At 39.3% G+C, this 17484-nt stretch overlaps 1 protein-coding gene across 4 annotated transcripts in view; it reads left to right on the top strand.

Annotated features, from left to right (window-relative positions):
- nrg2b (neuregulin 2b) overlaps nt 1-17484 on the top strand; it is a 69095-nt gene that overhangs the window by 25411 nt on the left and 26200 nt on the right. For all 4 annotated transcript variants that reach the window (XM_008419831.2, XM_008419828.2, XM_008419830.2 and 1 more), the window contains exons 2-4: nt 3514-3676; nt 4558-4676; nt 5919-6042. In XM_008419831.2, coding sequence (XP_008418053.1) covers nt 3514-3676; nt 4558-4676; nt 5919-6042 — 406 coding nt within the window. The remainder of the gene's footprint in view (nt 1-3513; nt 3677-4557; nt 4677-5918; nt 6043-17484) is intronic.

The following is a 17484-nucleotide window of genomic DNA, read 5'->3' as shown; positions in this document are numbered from 1 at the left end:
GGGCGAACTCCCATGCACCCTCCAGGACCCCGCTGAGGGTGTAGAGCTGGTCCACTCGCTGGTACGTAATTAACAAATAATCAATTTATCCACCACTAGTATCCTAAAAGTCAAACAGTCATCTGAAAGTTTGAAAAATCATTTAGCTTGTAAAATTGTCTTACTTCTATAAGTAACAGGAAGTGAAACACAGCTTCCCGTCTAAAGCTTAGATACGTGGAAATATTTTTTTTTTTAACTTCATATCTGCATCAAGCAGGAGATCCACTGGACGGGATCTGGTCCTGAGTCTGTGACATCTGCAAGCTACTAAAATACCTGGCAAATTATTCAGCAAAAAAAAGAAAAGATGATGGCTGTGACACTAGCTGCTGTTCTGCAGCATAACTCATTCTGGGCGAGGAGTCGTGGAGGGAGAGCGAGTCAGCATGTGGTGAATCGAAGGTGATTTACTGAGACGTGATGTGGATTTATTCATCAGCAGTAAGAGTCTGTGACAGGACTAATGCTCACAAGATGTGATCACTGGATCCCAACAATGTGCTGCTGCTGCTCCTTCGTCTTTTATCAGTAATCACGTTAAAGGGGACCTGTCATGCGAAATTCACCTTTTGCACATTTTTATACTTTCATTTGAGTCTCAACTGCTTCTAAAAACAGTCCAAATGCTTAAAAAGCGCTCAGACGTTTGTTTGGCGATAAGTTTTCTTGGTGTCTGGAAAACGAGCCGTTACCGTTACCTAGCAACCCAAGCGGAGCCCTGACACATTTGTTCAGCTAATTTTACCGCTATACAATGGCTGCTGGAAAAGACAAGTGTTTTGTTGTTGGCTTACCATTCAGAAACCAACTTGCAGCATTTCTGTTGGTTGTGCGGGAGGCTCCACTTCTGCTTTTCAAAGATGTTCGGTTGTATAATTACGCACCTGTTTGCTGCCATTTTTGCATGCGAGTGTAAATGTTGCGTTTCTTGTTTGGATTTAAAGTGACAACAGGCTTGAAAACAGCTCATAGATCTGACCAGAATAAAATCTCACTATCCAAAAATGATTTTGTGCAAAAAAAAAAAAAATGTTTTTACCTATCCTAACTTGTTCAAGGAAGCACCTTTAAGAAAGTCTTGGTGAACTAACTGCAAGTTATTTAAATAAGATTTTCTTTGAAAATTTAAATTGGTCTACTTATGGGTTTTTTTTATTGCTGAAGTCCAGATTTGTGAAGCGCATGACTAACAGTCAGCAGTCTTAAACCTGAGCTCAGGATCTCTGCAGCTCCCCCAGAGTTACAAGCACACACAATACTTCCCAGAATTTAGTTTGTGAAAAAGAAAATTAGAAAATGAGGTAAAATTTTCCATTCACTTCATCAAGCAGTGATTGCTTAAGGCTGCTAGCGTCTTCTTTTTTTTGTGTGGACACAGCAGCTTTGTCAGCATATGCAAGTTGATCCAAGTCGCTCGCCAGCTGGTTGTAAATCGTCACTTATTTGACAGATTTTCCTGTCAGACTTTCAGCTCCAGAAAGGAAAACACGCACCGGCTCACATGTGCTTGAAATGTTTTAAAATAAACTATAGACTCCATTTTGACACATGTTCTACTGGTACAGCACTTTCCAGTGTTGTTTTTTTCCTGCTTCACGATGTCTAATGATGACAATATCTGTAATAATAAAACCAAACATTTGTAATAATTTAATCAGATTAATCGTCACTTAATTTGACAATCGATTAATCAGATGAATTGGCACATTCTGCAGATTTTTCGCTTAACCACTCAGGCGTTTTCATTTAATAATCTTTTGAAATACATTCAAAGATGCAAATTAACAAATAATTCAATTCCTTTTTCAAACAATAATTTAAACATCTTATTGCCTAAAATGCAAAACTATAGCACTGCTTTAGTGAAACTAACTTGAGTAAAACTATCATAAAAAACATATTTACAGACAAATGTGTTTTTGTCTGTAATTATGCATTTATGCATATTTATTTTGTGCAGTTTTGCCTTAATTACTGCTCTGAACATGTTTTGTTTTGTTCAGCAAATTGCCTTTTTTACTCTGTTTACTCCAGTTAGGGATTAATCGATTACTAAATTAATATTTCAATAATCGATTTGATTAATCCGATAAATCGTTCCAGCCCTAATGGAAACACACTCACCCACACTTTCTAATGTAAGTGCACAAAGTGTGTGTGTGTGTGTGTGTGTGTGTGTGTGTGTGTGCGTGCGTGCGTGCGTGTGTGTGTGTGTGTGTGTGTGTGCGTGTGTTTCTGTTTCTGCTGCGTCCATCTGAGCAGGACTGAGCGCTGCAGCAGCGCTGTGGGCCTATACAACTTGCATCTGATTAACCGTTTCCTGTCACTGTTCAGTGTGTGTGTGTGTGTGTGTGATAGCCCCATATTAGTGCACATAGACTTGTGGATGAAACCCTGTGCTTTGAGGTGTGTGTGTGTGAGGCTAAATGTTAGCAGATGGAGCTGGGTTGTCTCCTCGCTTTAGCTCTTGCATGTTGGTGTCTGCGCTGGTGTCAGTGATGCAGTCTGCTGTAGTTTTTTAGGAGAGGAGAGAAAGAGGAAAAGTCTCTGGAGACAGATGAAGCACATACACACGCACGTGCACGCACACATGCAAGCGTATTTATGTATCCACAGATTGCTCCATTGTGAAAATGTACTGCGGACTTTTTGAGCTGGGATTTCTTGTCTCTTCAATTCTTTCATTTAAAAAAATCTCTGCTGTCCAGGATTCACCTTGTACCCAATTATTTAGATTTATCTGTTTTTTATTGGGTTTTTTTTTTACCTCTTTTTCTTTTAGTTATTAATAATGAGGACATGTCTAGAAAGTAAGAACATTTTGACAAATGTTCGCCTTGTAGCTTTCCTTAATAGGTTTGTTTGAAGGTTAGAAAGTAGAGCTGGGCGACAGACTTTACGTTTTATCACGATATTTTGTGGTAAATATCGTGATAACGATAAAAGTGACAATAAGAACTGTTTATTACTTTGTTTTTAGGGAACTGCATGACACAGCAATCAGATTACCACAGACGCAGATAACATTGTTGCCAAAATTCCCGTGTGTGATACGTGTATTTAGGACACCAGCCACATAAAACAGTGTGATTTATATCACTAACCTGCACATAGTAACCGCATTCAATCATATTTTCAAATGTATTGATATTATTGATGCTCTCACTGAACAAACTGGAGAAAAACAACAACGCTGAAACAAAGGACATCATTTAATTGGATTTTTTTCACGACAATAATAAATCGGAACTCTTATAAGAAATTTATCGCGATAAATGATAAATGATGCGATATATGAAGTTCTTCTAAAAGTGGTTCTAATGCTTAAAATATTTCTTACACACACACACACACTGGTAAAAAGACAGAGCAATGAAAACCTTTAGTTTGTCAACGACAAAAGCTTTGATTTTCCACTTACGTGTTTCCTCCTCTCCCTCTTGTGTGTGTTTTCTGTCTTTGCGTGTCCAGCGTCTGCTCCTAAGCTGAGGCCGATGCGAGGCCAGTCTCTGTTGGAGGGGGGCAAGATGTACTTGAAGTGCGAGGCGTCGGGGAACCCCAGCCCTTCCTTCCGCTGGTACAAAGACGGACGCGAACTCCAGAAAGGCAGAGACCTCAAAATAAAAACCAACGTGTGAGTGTCTGAGTGAGTTCAGTGAGTCTGGATATCATCCGGAGGAAACGAAAACAGAGACACCTGGCGAGTACGAGTTCATCCTCCACCAGATGAGCTGCTACCGATAAAAAGGAAGGATGTTAGTCACATTAAGATAATATAATGAAGTATTAGGGCCAGATTAAGAGATTCTTTTTGTTTATTACGAGAATAAAGTCGTAATTTTATGAGAATAAAGACGGAATGTTACCAGAATAAAGTTGTAAAAGCACAAGAATTAAGTTATTTTAACAAGAGCGATTAAGTTCTCTGATTCTGGGATGTTTTTTTTCCCTAACATTATGCAGGTGTTGCAGACGCTGCTTGTTTCACAGAGGCCTACTGTTTGTCATGTGGTCGTCAGTTACTATGGTTACGCTCACACAGCAGGCAAATGAAAACTAAATCCACTTTTCTTTTTTTTTTGCCTAGATGCGACCAATATTCAACTTTTTCACCACAGTCTGAACGTCTCAGTTCTGATCTTTTCACCTTTTCTGGTCTGCTCCACGTCCATATGTGGTGGCAATTCGGATATGACTGGGGTCAGAGTGTCCGCAGAGAGTGTCATGCAGAAGAGTTTTTCAAAAAGTCGGATTTTAGCAAAAAAAAAAAAAGAAATCTGAAATGTGCATCAACACCTGCTGTGTGAACGCAGCCGATGTGTTCAGTGGCTTTCAGTTTATCTGTGAAACTGGTGAATAATAGTGATCATAGTTCCTCCATGAATGATTCTCTGGATTATTTCAAAGTCTTTCTACAACCAGTTTATGTGCCAGTTGCCAGAAAAGAAAACACAGTTTTTCATTTTACTGTGACCATGAATAACTGAGCGTGTCTCCGTTTCTTCCTCTCTCAAGAAAAAATTCAAAGTTGCAGATCACTCGTGTCCGTCTGGAAGACTCCGGCAACTACACCTGCGTGGCTGAAAACTCGTTAGGACAAGAAAACGCCACGAGTATAATCACCGTGCAGATCTGTAAGCACCGGACCCGGGCGGCTTCGTTCTGCGCGTCTGTCTGCATGTCGAGTCAGTGCGTGAATAAAATACGACGTAAAACACGTCGGAGGGAAAATGGAGAGCTGTCAATGCAGGGGCTAAAAATGCATCAGTTTGGGTCGGATCGGCGTTTTGAAGCTGAACTTGTTAGCATCTTTTTATTTAGAATACAAAGTGAATACCAGGAGTCAAATTGTCCTGAATTTGATTGAATCAAACTTGACAGCTGAGGATAAATATGTGTTTCACTAAATGTACAGAGACTACCAGACATTTACACGAACTATCTGTGGATGTTACTTTCATTTTAGCTGCTCAGTTAATTGTTTAGCTGCAAATTTGACTGTAATGTTAAAGACTCACAATTTCACTGAAGTTGTAGTCCTATGTGTCTTTGTCTCACTCGATCAGAAACAGTTTCTCCAGAAACCTTTTGACTTGTCTTGGCTGACAGCTGAAATTCTGCTTTTTAAAATTTACTGGAGGTGTTTTATTGTATGATTGTTATTACTCCCTTTGTTATAATTGCCAAAATTATTTATTTCTAAGTGCCAGAATAAGTTTTATAGTAATATTCTTGAGGTGTGCTAACTGCTAAGCATCGTTTTGGAAGACACATTTTTTCTGACGTTTTCACTTCTTGGTTGATCTTTTGAGATGTTACTTCAATATTTGTACATAAAATTATTTCCATATGACAGCGTCTATTTTGAGAAGTGCAGCATGAAAAATGTAACTTCAGCTGAAATTATTAATTGACTCTGGAATAAATGTGCTGAAAAATGTTGCGCAAAAAGTGAAAATGAATTCACCGAAACTTAAAAAAAAAAACAACCAAGTTTTTTAATCGGTGCTACTGTTCAAATTATCTCGCCGTTTTGCTGCCTTCCTCCAAAATGCTTGAATTTTGCGGTGGGAAACGTGTACGAACCCTGACAAATTGTTTAAAGCCACAAAAATCTAAATGTATAACTTCTGACTTACAAGAGAAACGTCTCTAAAATATTCCCGTTTTCAACAGGTTAGCAAACAGAGTCGTTTTGTAATCCCAGCCGACCTAAAGCGGAAAATTTTCAGTTTGATTTATCATCAGAAACTAAACGCCGTGCACTAATTTATATTATAGTGTGTGAAATAAGTTTCAGCTGTATTTTTAAAGTGTCATTATTAAACAGCTGTTGAGTGCTAAGAGCCCTCTGTGTCTTTGTTTGTGTCAATCAGTGACCACCACCACCCCATCTCCAGGTGTGAGTCACGTGAGGCGCTGCAACGACTCAGAAAGGGCCTACTGCGCTAACGGAGGAGACTGTTACTTTATACACGGTTTTAACCAGCTGTCCTGCAAGTAAGTGCTGCTTTTAAACTTCCTCCGCCTCTCCACCCCTCTGCCTTTCATCCGTCAGTGTCTGCTGGTCGCCGCACCACCATGCGCTCCGTTTCATGCTGTTGAACGGCGCCACCGTGGCTCGGTTCTCCCACTCACCGGGCTCTCATGGCGGCTAACAGCACATGGCTGTAGCGGTTAAATGTTCATACCATACGCGTCTAAAAGTCTTCGTTCCCTGCTGCAGCGGTGTGAGCGTGTCTGTGTGCGAGTGAGTGAGAGAAAGGGGGAAACTTATGGAAAAAACGTAAACGCAGCCTCGAGCGCTCTTCACTGCAGAAGTGTTGGTGTCTAGCATTCTAGGAAATGGAGTCTTTATCTTCCCGTTTAGCATCCAGTATGCTGGATGGTGGTTGATCGACTTAGTGAAACATTTAATCGTCATAGATATGAATGTGGTATTAATGATGCATTCAAGACGTTTATTTTCCCGGTATGGCCTGATATATCGTCACTAATATTTTAGAAAGCATTACCTAAACCTCACATGTGTAATTGTTGTTGGACATTGACCTCTCTTCACTTCAGAAATATTGGTGCTCGTTGTAAATGATAGTCTCCCTGGAACAATAGTTAAGGGTTAAAGGTCAGGGCCTTTTCAGAAGCTTTTTTTAAAAATCTGTTTTATACTTTTAAAGCTTTTATAAAAATATGTTTTTTTACATATTTGTTAAAACTGTCATTATGTCGTGGCATTATAGTATGTGACAGATAATCCGTAAAAATGATTTTCTAACTAGAAGCAGCCAATCAGAGCTAGGAGGAGGGTCTTGGCGCCGTAAATCACCCAACTTTACATGGTGCTCAAAATCTCTCTCTTGCTCTTTGCTAAGCTAGCTCACCACAACAAAGCCTATTAAAAATGCTAATGCTAGTTAGCATGGCAACCGATGATGGTGGACAAATGGTTTTCCTGTAAAAATTAGTTGTTTCTCCGCCATTAGCACATTTAGCATCATGCACATGAGGTTGGTTAACAGCACTAAGACCCTTCTCCTGGCTCTGATTGGTTGTTTTTGACTAGGAGCGGAGCATTTCTTCAGACGGTAACAGTAGCCTTTCACAGGTTATCTGTCTCAAAACAAACAGTCACATCATAGTGACAGTTTTAGATAATATGTACCGCTAGAGCATTTAAAAAAATAAAAGTTAACCCTATAAGTCGTAAACGGAGCAATGGCAATCCGACCAAATGTGCAGTACTGTAATTCCTCCACACTTTGCGCTATTTGAAAATTCAGAAAGGGGAGACATTGGGCTTTCCAGCCGATATCGGGTTATCACGGTCATTTCACCCCCTCTGTAGCAGGGAGTGAAATTAATCTGAGGGGCGATGCTTTTAACAGATGGTAAATTGCGAAAATATCTTGCCACAGATTGAAAGTTCCAGTCGCTACGGTTAAATGGGCAAATATATTTACTCACAGGACATTTAAAGAACTGCGTACAATTAAAATAAGCAACAATATTGATTAAATAGCCCAGCTTTAAAGCAAATGCTAAACTACCATCGCTGTGGACAGTGACACTGGTGTTGCTAGCGGCTTTTGTTTTACAAAGGACTTGAAGCTACTTCAACTCTGTTGAACATTTGTGGACTTAAGATTGTAGCTACAAAGCTAAATAATTTAAATGACGTGTACCAATTCTGGCAACAAGAGCTGTCCAATATCCAACCAGAATTATGCCATAAGCTCTCTGGTCTTTTTAAAAAGAAATTGTGTTTTTGGTGCTTGTTGCTGAGGAGCTCATCTAATGTGCTTGAATTTTTAGGAAAAGTCCTCAATAAGGTCAGATTTGTACTCGCAGTCCTTTGAATGGTTCATTCAAAAAGTGATTCTTAAAGAAATAAAAATCATTTGTATGACATTTACACCTGTGGTGGTGAGTGTGTATATATATATATATATATATATCAGGTACTGGAGCTGTTCTGCTCTAAGGGATCCCAGCAGGTCCGTGTCAGGTCACAGGAAGCGGGTAACATTACAGTAAACGCTCTATAGCGCTACTCTGCTCAGTGAAGCAATGAAAAGTTAAACAGGACGTCCCGCTGACACGGAGTGTTAGCTGCTCTCTCTGCTGGCTTGTAACCATGAGCCACTCTGCGAGCCGAGGGCAGCGCAGAGGACAGAGCGGGAGGCTGTCAGATGATTCGCTCCTTCACGTTTAACTGAGAGTTGAGCCACACCTGTGAGTTACTCAGTTACTTAATGAAGCCTGGACTGTGTCTGTTGGACAACGACGAGAAGTCCAAATTAAAAGTGTTGTTGTTTTTTTCAATGTAAGCTAAGCACAGGTTTGATGAGTCTGTCTTTTTATTTGTCTTGGCACACGTGACGTTTGTCAAAAGCAAATTTCTGATGTATTTTGGGGGGGGAAAGCACAGCATATTCAATTTTTTTTTGTTCATTGCACTCACGACAGCCATCATTTACCAAACGTGTGTACAATAGAAAAATGTGCGATCGTTTAAAAGCAAATTTAGGCCTGTCACAATAACGCGTTTTGACAACCGATAAATTGTTGCAGAAGTTATTGCGATTAACGATAATATTGCCCATTTTGAGACCATTTCTATCAAATATAATAATAATAATAATAACATTGTGAGTGCACCTTCTCAATAATTAAACAAAACCTTTAATTTCTAAACAACAATTAGCACTGGAACTGGGAGACATTTCAGATATCCAGAAAAAAACACAAAACAATCGAAACAACAATAGTTCAAATGGATTATGAATTTTCTGTAGTCAAAAATGCTTTTCAGAAAATGGTAATCAATCAGGTTGGACAAGGGAAACAGACAGGTAGTGCAACATAACTATCGTACTGCGTACAACTTTACGTTTCTGAAATAGGGAAAAAATGTAAAGAGCAACAATTGGTTTTTATTCCTGAAACAATCAGACTGTATGAAACTTTGAAAACCTTTCCAGGCCGTTAAATACCACAAGATCACGACAACCAACGTGTTTATGTCTAACACTTCTAAAATGTAGTTGTTAAATAGTACTTTTGGAGGTAGTACATCAAAATACCAAGACATTACACAACAACAAATTTTGTATTTTTTTGTCATTCTTCCTCGTCTGATGGTGTCACTTACAAATTTGAGATATTTTTTTACTTACTACTTTCGTCAATTATTTCACAACCTCGATAGCTTAGTCACATGAATAACTTTAGGCGTTATATTTTGGAGCTGCAGATTGGCTAATAAGCCCACGGATCATTAAATTACATGTAAAACCTATTTTAGAGTCAATTCTGCACCTAAATTTAAGAGTTAAGACACTCAAATTAGTTCCCAGTCCATTAACTTCATTTTCAATTATAAATTTGATATCCTAAAAATACGAGGCAAACTATCGGACCTAACCTGGAGCCTTGACACGGAGACTTTCCTGTCAGATCCTCATAGTTCCTGCACTGGTGAGTGATCCGGTCCTCCTTGTGTGGAAACAAAACCGCGAACATTAAACACATCACTTTGTCTGAGTAGGAGGCGTCTTCCCAGGAAGCAGCCATCAGACTTGTAAGTGTTTAGAGCAGCAAGTGCAAAAGTGTTCATTAACTGAGTATTATATGATTCACCGCCGACTTAGATCGAAGTTTTACACAGAAAAGAAAAAGTATTTCTCCAAAAGAAGACAAAGCAATAAACTGAAAAACTATCATGCGTAATCACAGCGAAAACCAATTACTGACATTACAATATATGCGTGTCAATCTAAAACTAATAAAAACAAACCTGAAATATATTAAGAATTTCAAAATGGTCTTTTTTTTTTTGCATTTCAACAGGACATTATCATTTATATTTTCTATATTGGCCTTAGATATTGTATGTTGCTCTCTCTACTGTCCAGGTTTTATTTTTATCCTATTTGTGTTTTATTTAACATAAATTATTGGTGGAAAAAAAGAAAACACAAGGACAGGAAAAGGAACTGCTGCGTGAAAAGTCTTGACTCTCCAAAATAAGAGCATGAACATAAGCATTTAGCTAGTTGAATAATTCTTAAAAGATATAATCAAAACTTCAACACAAGATGTCAAACTTTATTAAACTGAAACTGTATAAAACAGCAAAGTAAATTGGGCTATTTAATTTATCCAGAAATTTAAATTTAGAGGAAGCCCTAAACATTTTTAAAGTTAGCAAAAATGCTAAAGCACTAAGTGAAAAATTAGCTCATTAGCAAAAATCTGCACATCTTTGCTTACAAGGAATCCCTTTTCAGTCTTTTTCTCATTGTACTTCCCTACAGTTTAACATTCAACAATCTCGCTGAGGGCTACATATTGTGAAGTTTAGCACCATGCTAACTACCAACATGCCTGCTTTTGTGGCGCTGCCGGCGCTTGCTAATGATTAGTTAACCACTGCATGGGATTAGCAACACCTAGCTGCTACTTCCTTTCTTACTTCCTCTAGGAAGTATGGGTGTATGGTGTTTTTCCTTGACTGTTTCAACAATCGTAGATTAAGAATTTCTTCCAGGATTGTGTATTATGAGGCATAAACAGGAAACGTGTGAGAAAAGGCTTCAAAAATATCAAACCAGTAGCATACTTAAACAAAATGTACAGACAGACAGACAGATAGATGCCTTTCTGTTTTTTTTACTTCTTGGATAAGGCAGCAGAGCCATAATCTTTAAATTCCAAGCTGGATTCTTTGGAAGACGTGTAGCATTTCCTTCCCCTGACTGTGTGGAGAACAGATGGTATGTAAAGTCCTGTGTGATCAAAAGCTTTATTATAATTCTCCCCGTACAACTGAACACATCTGAGAGAAACTCATCCTCAGATCCGCTGTAGATGTCTCGTACCTGCGCTTTGTTGCCTCCTTCTCTCTCGCTCTCTCTCCGTTTCCGTCCCACGTTTCCCTCCTTCAATCGCTGCCGTTCTCTCCACCTCCCATCTGATATACCTTGCGGACACTGCTGAAGGATAATTCAGGATTTATTCTCGTGGTGCTGACAAGCAGAAAACTTAGTTTGAAAGGGTTGACACCCAGACGTTACGGTGCTGCACGTTACAGCCTTGCGGGGACTCGAGGGGGGGGGGACGTGCACAATCGCATACGACTCCGCTCTGTGCTCAGCATGTTGCACGGTCAGAAACCTGCAGGGGTTTTTTGGGGGGGTTTTCGGCTCTGTCATCCTTTGTTGGCCCGTCTGCCGGGGTCGCTGGATAACAGGATGTAAATAAGACTGCTGTCTGTAGACTGTCAGTGCGGCTTGTTCACTTCAGAGATATGTAGACCCTAACTCTCCCTCTTGTTCTGTCTCTCATGAATCTGCACAGCTGCTGCAAATCATTCCAGCGCATGGCACTGGCAGGCCGCAGAAATTTATGATGGCTCTGAAACTTGAGGGTGTATTTTGTAAGCTGTTTTATTCCCCCCCTCCCCACACGCTCCACAACCTATCCATCTGGGAAAACATCTAATATCCTCTTCCCTAAAGGGCAAATTATTGCTGTACAGCAAAACGCACTCTGTAGGTGAAATTGGAGGACAGGCGATACAGAAAGATATTGTGTTTAAAACCCAGGTGAAAGTGGAGAAGAGCTTGTTAATGGGTTCCACCGACTTAACGTCCCTTCACGTTCATGCAGATGTGGAGTTTTGTAGAAGCGTTGCTCAGATTGGGAAGAGTTTTCCTGATTTGGACTGACATCACTGGAGTTAGCCCTGCTCTCTTCCTCTGGTGATTCTAGATTAGCTTTGTCCTAGCAGAGGTTTGACAGTGATCCAGGCAGAGAGAGGGAGTGACAGCTAAAGCCATGTCAGCAGAACCCGTTGCCTTGCCAACATCTAGTAAAAAGCACGTAAAGACCTGCAAACTGCTCCAGGAAACTCTCGTTTTAGTCGACGTTTGCTTCACCGCTAAATTCAACGCTTGCCCATTTCCAGATATTCTCTCAATCATTTCCACCACCTCAGAGGTGGCTGAATAAAAGTGACGTACTCCCCACCAGACGTCACAAGAGAGAAGTGACGGTTCAAATATACACAGTGCATATGCTAGCTTTTAGCGTAACATTATTGCGAACGCAGGATACCTGGCCTTGTAAATGGATTAAAGCTGCGTTTCCATCACAAATGTGTGCAGAGCTTTGTCGATATTCCGCCAATGTTGATGAAACATACTGTTCAATATATGTTTGTCACATACAGATTACGTCGCACTACTTTTCTGACTCTGGGGTTTGCCTGATAGCAGGGCGACCCCAGAGTCCGAAAAGTAGCGTATGTATCTGTATGTGACATATGTTGAACAGTATGTGGCTTTTTGTCTTACTTGAAAAAGAAAATGTCAAGAAAACATGATGCAGTTTTGTTACGTGACCTCACCACCAAGCTAACCGGTGACCAGCAGTTCCTGATGTTTCATTTTCAGCCAGATTCAGCACGCTTAGAACCGCAACCAAGTCGGTTCAAAGAAAGGTGCTGGTACCACATAACCATTACTAGAGGAAATCCCTTGTAGCAGAGATGAGTTGTGGTGTTTGTGGAAAAGAGCATTTAGTTGTCTACCAACTTTTACTTTTCGAGTCAAATAAATCTGACGAGTTATTGATTCTGAACGTTTGTGGAAGATGAACTTACAGTTGTAAGTTGTATTATAGTATTATTCAGTTTCTCATATCGCCAAGAGTTGAGTAAATAAGGTTTTTTTTAAGGTAGCCATGGAGTGGTAACTATTTCCCAGGGTGCTTAGCGGCAGGTTCTTGTGTGTTTTGGAACGAGATGGAAGTGTTTTACTTTGACCTGCCTCTTGTGTGTTTTTAAGGCAAATATTAATTTTAAAGCAAATGTCAGCTTGCAGTGATGGAGGACAATGTCTTCAAGACTATCCAAACTATATCAATAAAACACATTATCAGATATTTGTTCATGCTGGTCAAATCCTAAAATAAGAAGCTGCTTTGACTTGATGACGTAAATAATCCATCGAACGGATTTCCAACTATCCAGTTAAAATATCACATTTCCTCTCAAATGTCCCAGTGGGTCATTAAACTCCCTTTAAATCCAATACACAAACCTTATTAGTTCAGGCCAATATTGATGCCTCAATATAATGTTGGTGCGCACGTTTATGTTGAGATTAATGAGGCTTTAATCAATTGACGGTAACCGAAGAGTTTGCCTTCGTGTTGTCCAACGAAAAAAATGTGCTTTACTTTGATGTGCTTTCTGCTCATTTTCTCTTATAAACTGTTAGGAGGGAAACTAGGAAGAAGGTTTAGGCAGATAAAGAAAGACTAAAGAGAGAGAGAGAGCGAACAGGGCTGCTTCACCTCTTTCTCTCTGCTCTATTTATATCTCTCTGGGAAATTGCTGAGTGGGCTCTACTGAGGGTTTTTGCTGTAATTGATTCAAAATGCAAGTTCTCTCTTTATTGGTGAGAAAGTGGAGCGAAGGATACCCAGTCAGTTTATGCAAAAGGGCAAGAGGAAGGTCCTTGCATTTTAATCTGGATAAATGTGTTGACCAGGCACTACATCAATGGAATAAATACGGCACGGGTTATTACTGCCGGGGGCTGGATGGAGTTGCCGAAGAGCCTCTGTCATCATTGCTGGAATAGTGCCACATCAACAGTATCAGAAGTACTCCAGTCAATTGTTGTGATCCATCCAGGGGGTAATGTGTGCTGCAGTCGGATCAGATCCTCTAAAGCGTGCCCGTCTTTCACTCCGCTGTGGTACAAAGAAGAAAAAAAAGGCGCCTCAGTATCAGTTGCAGCAGGGAAATTGATCAAACCAATTATGCAAAGCGGGGTGAGAGCTATGACAGGTGTTACAGCGCAACGTTCGTGATGATTTTTGATTTGTATCTGTATTTATGTCCCAACAAAAACAACAGCACAGCTACAATTGGCACTAAATTCCCCCTGCTTCAACCAGTGGAGGTTAAAAAACACAAACCTTGTCGATCAAAGACATATGACTGCTGGTATGACTAAAAAGGTGAACAGTGCATAGCATGTGTGAAAAACGAGTATGTGATGTCCAATTGTGAGGAGACGTAAGTTAGCAAAAAAAATGAATAAGTAAATAAATCCTGGGTGTTTCCCTGCATGTACTTGAATCAATCAACTGTTTCTTGAGATGCAGTGAGGAGCCCTGCTTGTTAGTTTCGGCGCTGTGAGTTTGATAGCTGATGCCAGGGAGAGAATGGCCGACTCGCACACCCCCACTTGCACTATTCGCTGACAGCTCGCCACCCATCCAGAAACAGAACAGCACTTTCTGCAGCTGCATGTAAACTCCTGTTATTATTCATGGCCAAGAACTCCTAAAAAAAAAAAAAAAATCCATTCCATCAATTTTCACACTCACACTCTGTGGAGAGCTGTCAGTGAATGCATTTTATTTTATTTGCTCTATTTGGTTTTAACCCTATTTGAAACTCCTCATAAGGATTTTAACTCTCCCGCGATCTTAGTGCAAAGCTCGGTGAAGAGCGCGGCAGGTGTCATGGTCGAACATCGCTTCCTCCGTTTCTGAAAAACACTATTAGTATTTTAGTTCCTGAAGCCACAAATAAGAAAAAAAAAGTGCACGTCTGGTCAKTGCAACCCATCCTGGACCTGCGCACGTGGCAAGAAGCTCACGCCACCCCTTCTATGGACAGCGCGCTTGTACACTGAAGTTCTATCACTGAGTTAAGACGTGAATTTATTACGAAAAGCATTAAAACCTTTATAATATACATCATTTCTGCTCTTTTGAGTATTTTTATAGTTTTCTTAAACTTTTCCCTTTTGGTTTTCCAGCAGCAGAACCCCATAGAAGTAAATTGAAAAATAGCTGAAATTCATGCTAAGGGAATATTTGTAGCTTGAAATAAACGCTGCATGTGCCTTCCTGAAAACATTTTAATGTGGAGTTATGGGTTTCTTTGTGATCAAACGCTCCGTTTCCTCTTGGACAGCCTGATAAATCTAGGTTAAACTCTGAGTCTGTGTCAAAGATCTTGTTACTGTAATGGCGTTTGAGTCAGATTGATTTGTTATAATGGTACACTCAGTGGTTACTGTTTGCAGACGCAGCATTCAGTCTCTGCCCTCCCTCGTAGCTGGGAGCGTGTTCAGAAAAGACGAGGCTATTCAAACGCACCAACCCGCTCTGGTTGCTAAATGAAAAGAATAGAGCAAGGTAAGTATAAGCAGTGGATGTTATGATCCAGGACATAAAGTTTATTTGAGGGCTTTTCTTGTTGCATTTAATTTTAGATGAGCCATGAAAAGAGGAGCAAAAATTTAGTTGAGCACTTTTCTGTCCTTGTAATGTTTCTCTGGCTTTTAAAGAAATCACTATTGTAAGCAGGAATGTTGTTTTTTCTTTTTAAAAAGTATATTTTCTGTGTATTTTGTCGTCCGAACAGTTTAACAAATTTTTTAAATCTTTTAGGTTAAAAAAAGGAACTCGCAAGTGAAATATTACATCTTGGACGTTCCAAGGTTTCCCCCAAAAAACTTGCTAAGTCTGGTGGTCGGGTGACAGAGTGGTCATTCATCCAGCGGCCCGCGTTTTTTTTTTGTTAAAAGTTGACAGGAAATTTTAAATATCACTTGATAATTATGTGTTATTGAAAGATTGGAAGATTAACACCTGAACACCAACTATAAAATCTTAAAAAATGCATAAATAAATAAGCAGTGCTTAGCCTGGTGGCCCGCTAGGCTTATAATGCACTGAGGGAAACCCTGCATTCCCTACGTTTGGGATTTAAAATTTTTGTAATCATTTCATCTGGCAGCAAAACAATAAAAAACAGCTTATGTCTAAGGATCATAGTGTTTACATATTTTATACTTAATGAGTGAACAGTGTTTTGTTTTGTTTTATTTTTTACTTGTCCAAAGTTGAGATCTGAAAAAAAAAAAAAAAAAAAAAAAGACAAACAAAGCGAATCTCAAGGGCGAGCCCAGACTCTTAACCCATAACTCGGTGGCCATCTAAGAAAATACTGCTGGACAACTTTCCAACTCCAGACTGAGACCCATAAGATGATAATAAATCTCCTTAATTATGTTTTTAATGCTGTCTGAGAGGCAGTAGCTTGGAGATATAACAATCAGGCTCAGTGCCTACAGTTTTAAGTCCAATATGCCATGACTGATGGCTTGTCGCAAAAAAAATGTAATTCAAAGTACGGAAATGCTGCCAATTTTCAGGTAAATATAATATCTGCTTTTAATTTTTCTTTTTATATCAAAAATTATGTCGCCAGCATAATTTATATGAGGTGACGGTTGTTTAAAACATAGCAGTGAATTGAAGAATCTGCACTTTTTTGCACATAATGAATCTAACAAGAGTATAAATTAGATAAAGTAATGTAACATCTGTCTATATTTAGTTTACTTGTGTTGTTTAGGTTGAATACTAACTACGGTGGATGAGACAATAGCACTACCCACTCATTCATTTGGCTCAGACACAGAGAAAAGAGATTCGCCATGCAAGCTAATTATCACAGATAAAGTTTACCTCAAAGTGTTTATTTTGGCGTTGTGGTCAAGTGTTTTATATTAATGAAGGGTGTGTAAAAATGAAATTAAATAAAAATTCACTCATTGTTAGTCTTGGGTGACGTAATTGTTTATCAAGAAATTATGCTTTCTCCTTTTAAATCATTTTGACAACAGAAACTACCCAAATGACTGGTGAAAAGTTTATATAACCTCTGAAGTTTGACCTGAAAACACAAAAGCTGACATAACTCAATTTAAATGGCCTCTATAGGTAATCAACCTCAACTGGGAGCTAATGTTTGCTTGTAATTTTTGTGTTTGTATAAAAGGTCGTTGAGTTACCAAGTCAGACGTTTACTACGGTGCTGCACTGATGCTGCTGCGTTCAGAGTCAAAGGATCTGCAGGAAAAGGCAGTTGAACTGTATGAAGCAGGAAAAGGACATTTAAAATATCCAAGGACTTGAGAAAGCCAATGAGCAGTGAGTAAACTCTAATTAAAACGTAGAAAACGAGGGATTGTGTTGAAACCAGGTCATGGTCAAGGAGATCGACACAACATTTCAGCCACAACTGCCAGGAAAATTTGGAAGGCAAACAAAAACCACAAATATCTCCAGCCGACAAAAAGGACTGTCCAAAAATAAAGAAGAAAAAAAAAATAGTGTTTTTTTTCTTTAGGTGTAAAGAAAAAAATGGGCTGCATGGGGCAAGATGCCCCGGGACAAAAATGCAGCCAACTTTTCAATAAGCCAAGAAAAAAAAACGTCAAGAGACGAGTGAAGAAAGTTCTAAAATACAGGACTAAAAGTCTGTAGTTAGTTCAGAATCAAACAAAAGCATGAGTGAAAGAAAAGTTTTAGTTTTTTTATATAAATTGTACAGAGGTATGAAGAAAC

The sequence above is a fragment of the Poecilia reticulata genome, linkage group LG10 (genome assembly GCF_000633615.1).
Source record: "Poecilia reticulata strain Guanapo linkage group LG10, Guppy_female_1.0+MT, whole genome shotgun sequence".
Taxonomy (NCBI): Eukaryota; Metazoa; Chordata; class Actinopteri; order Cyprinodontiformes; family Poeciliidae; genus Poecilia; species Poecilia reticulata.
The sequence above is the reverse complement of the archived record's forward strand: the minus strand, read 5'-3'. Positions and strand labels throughout refer to the sequence as shown.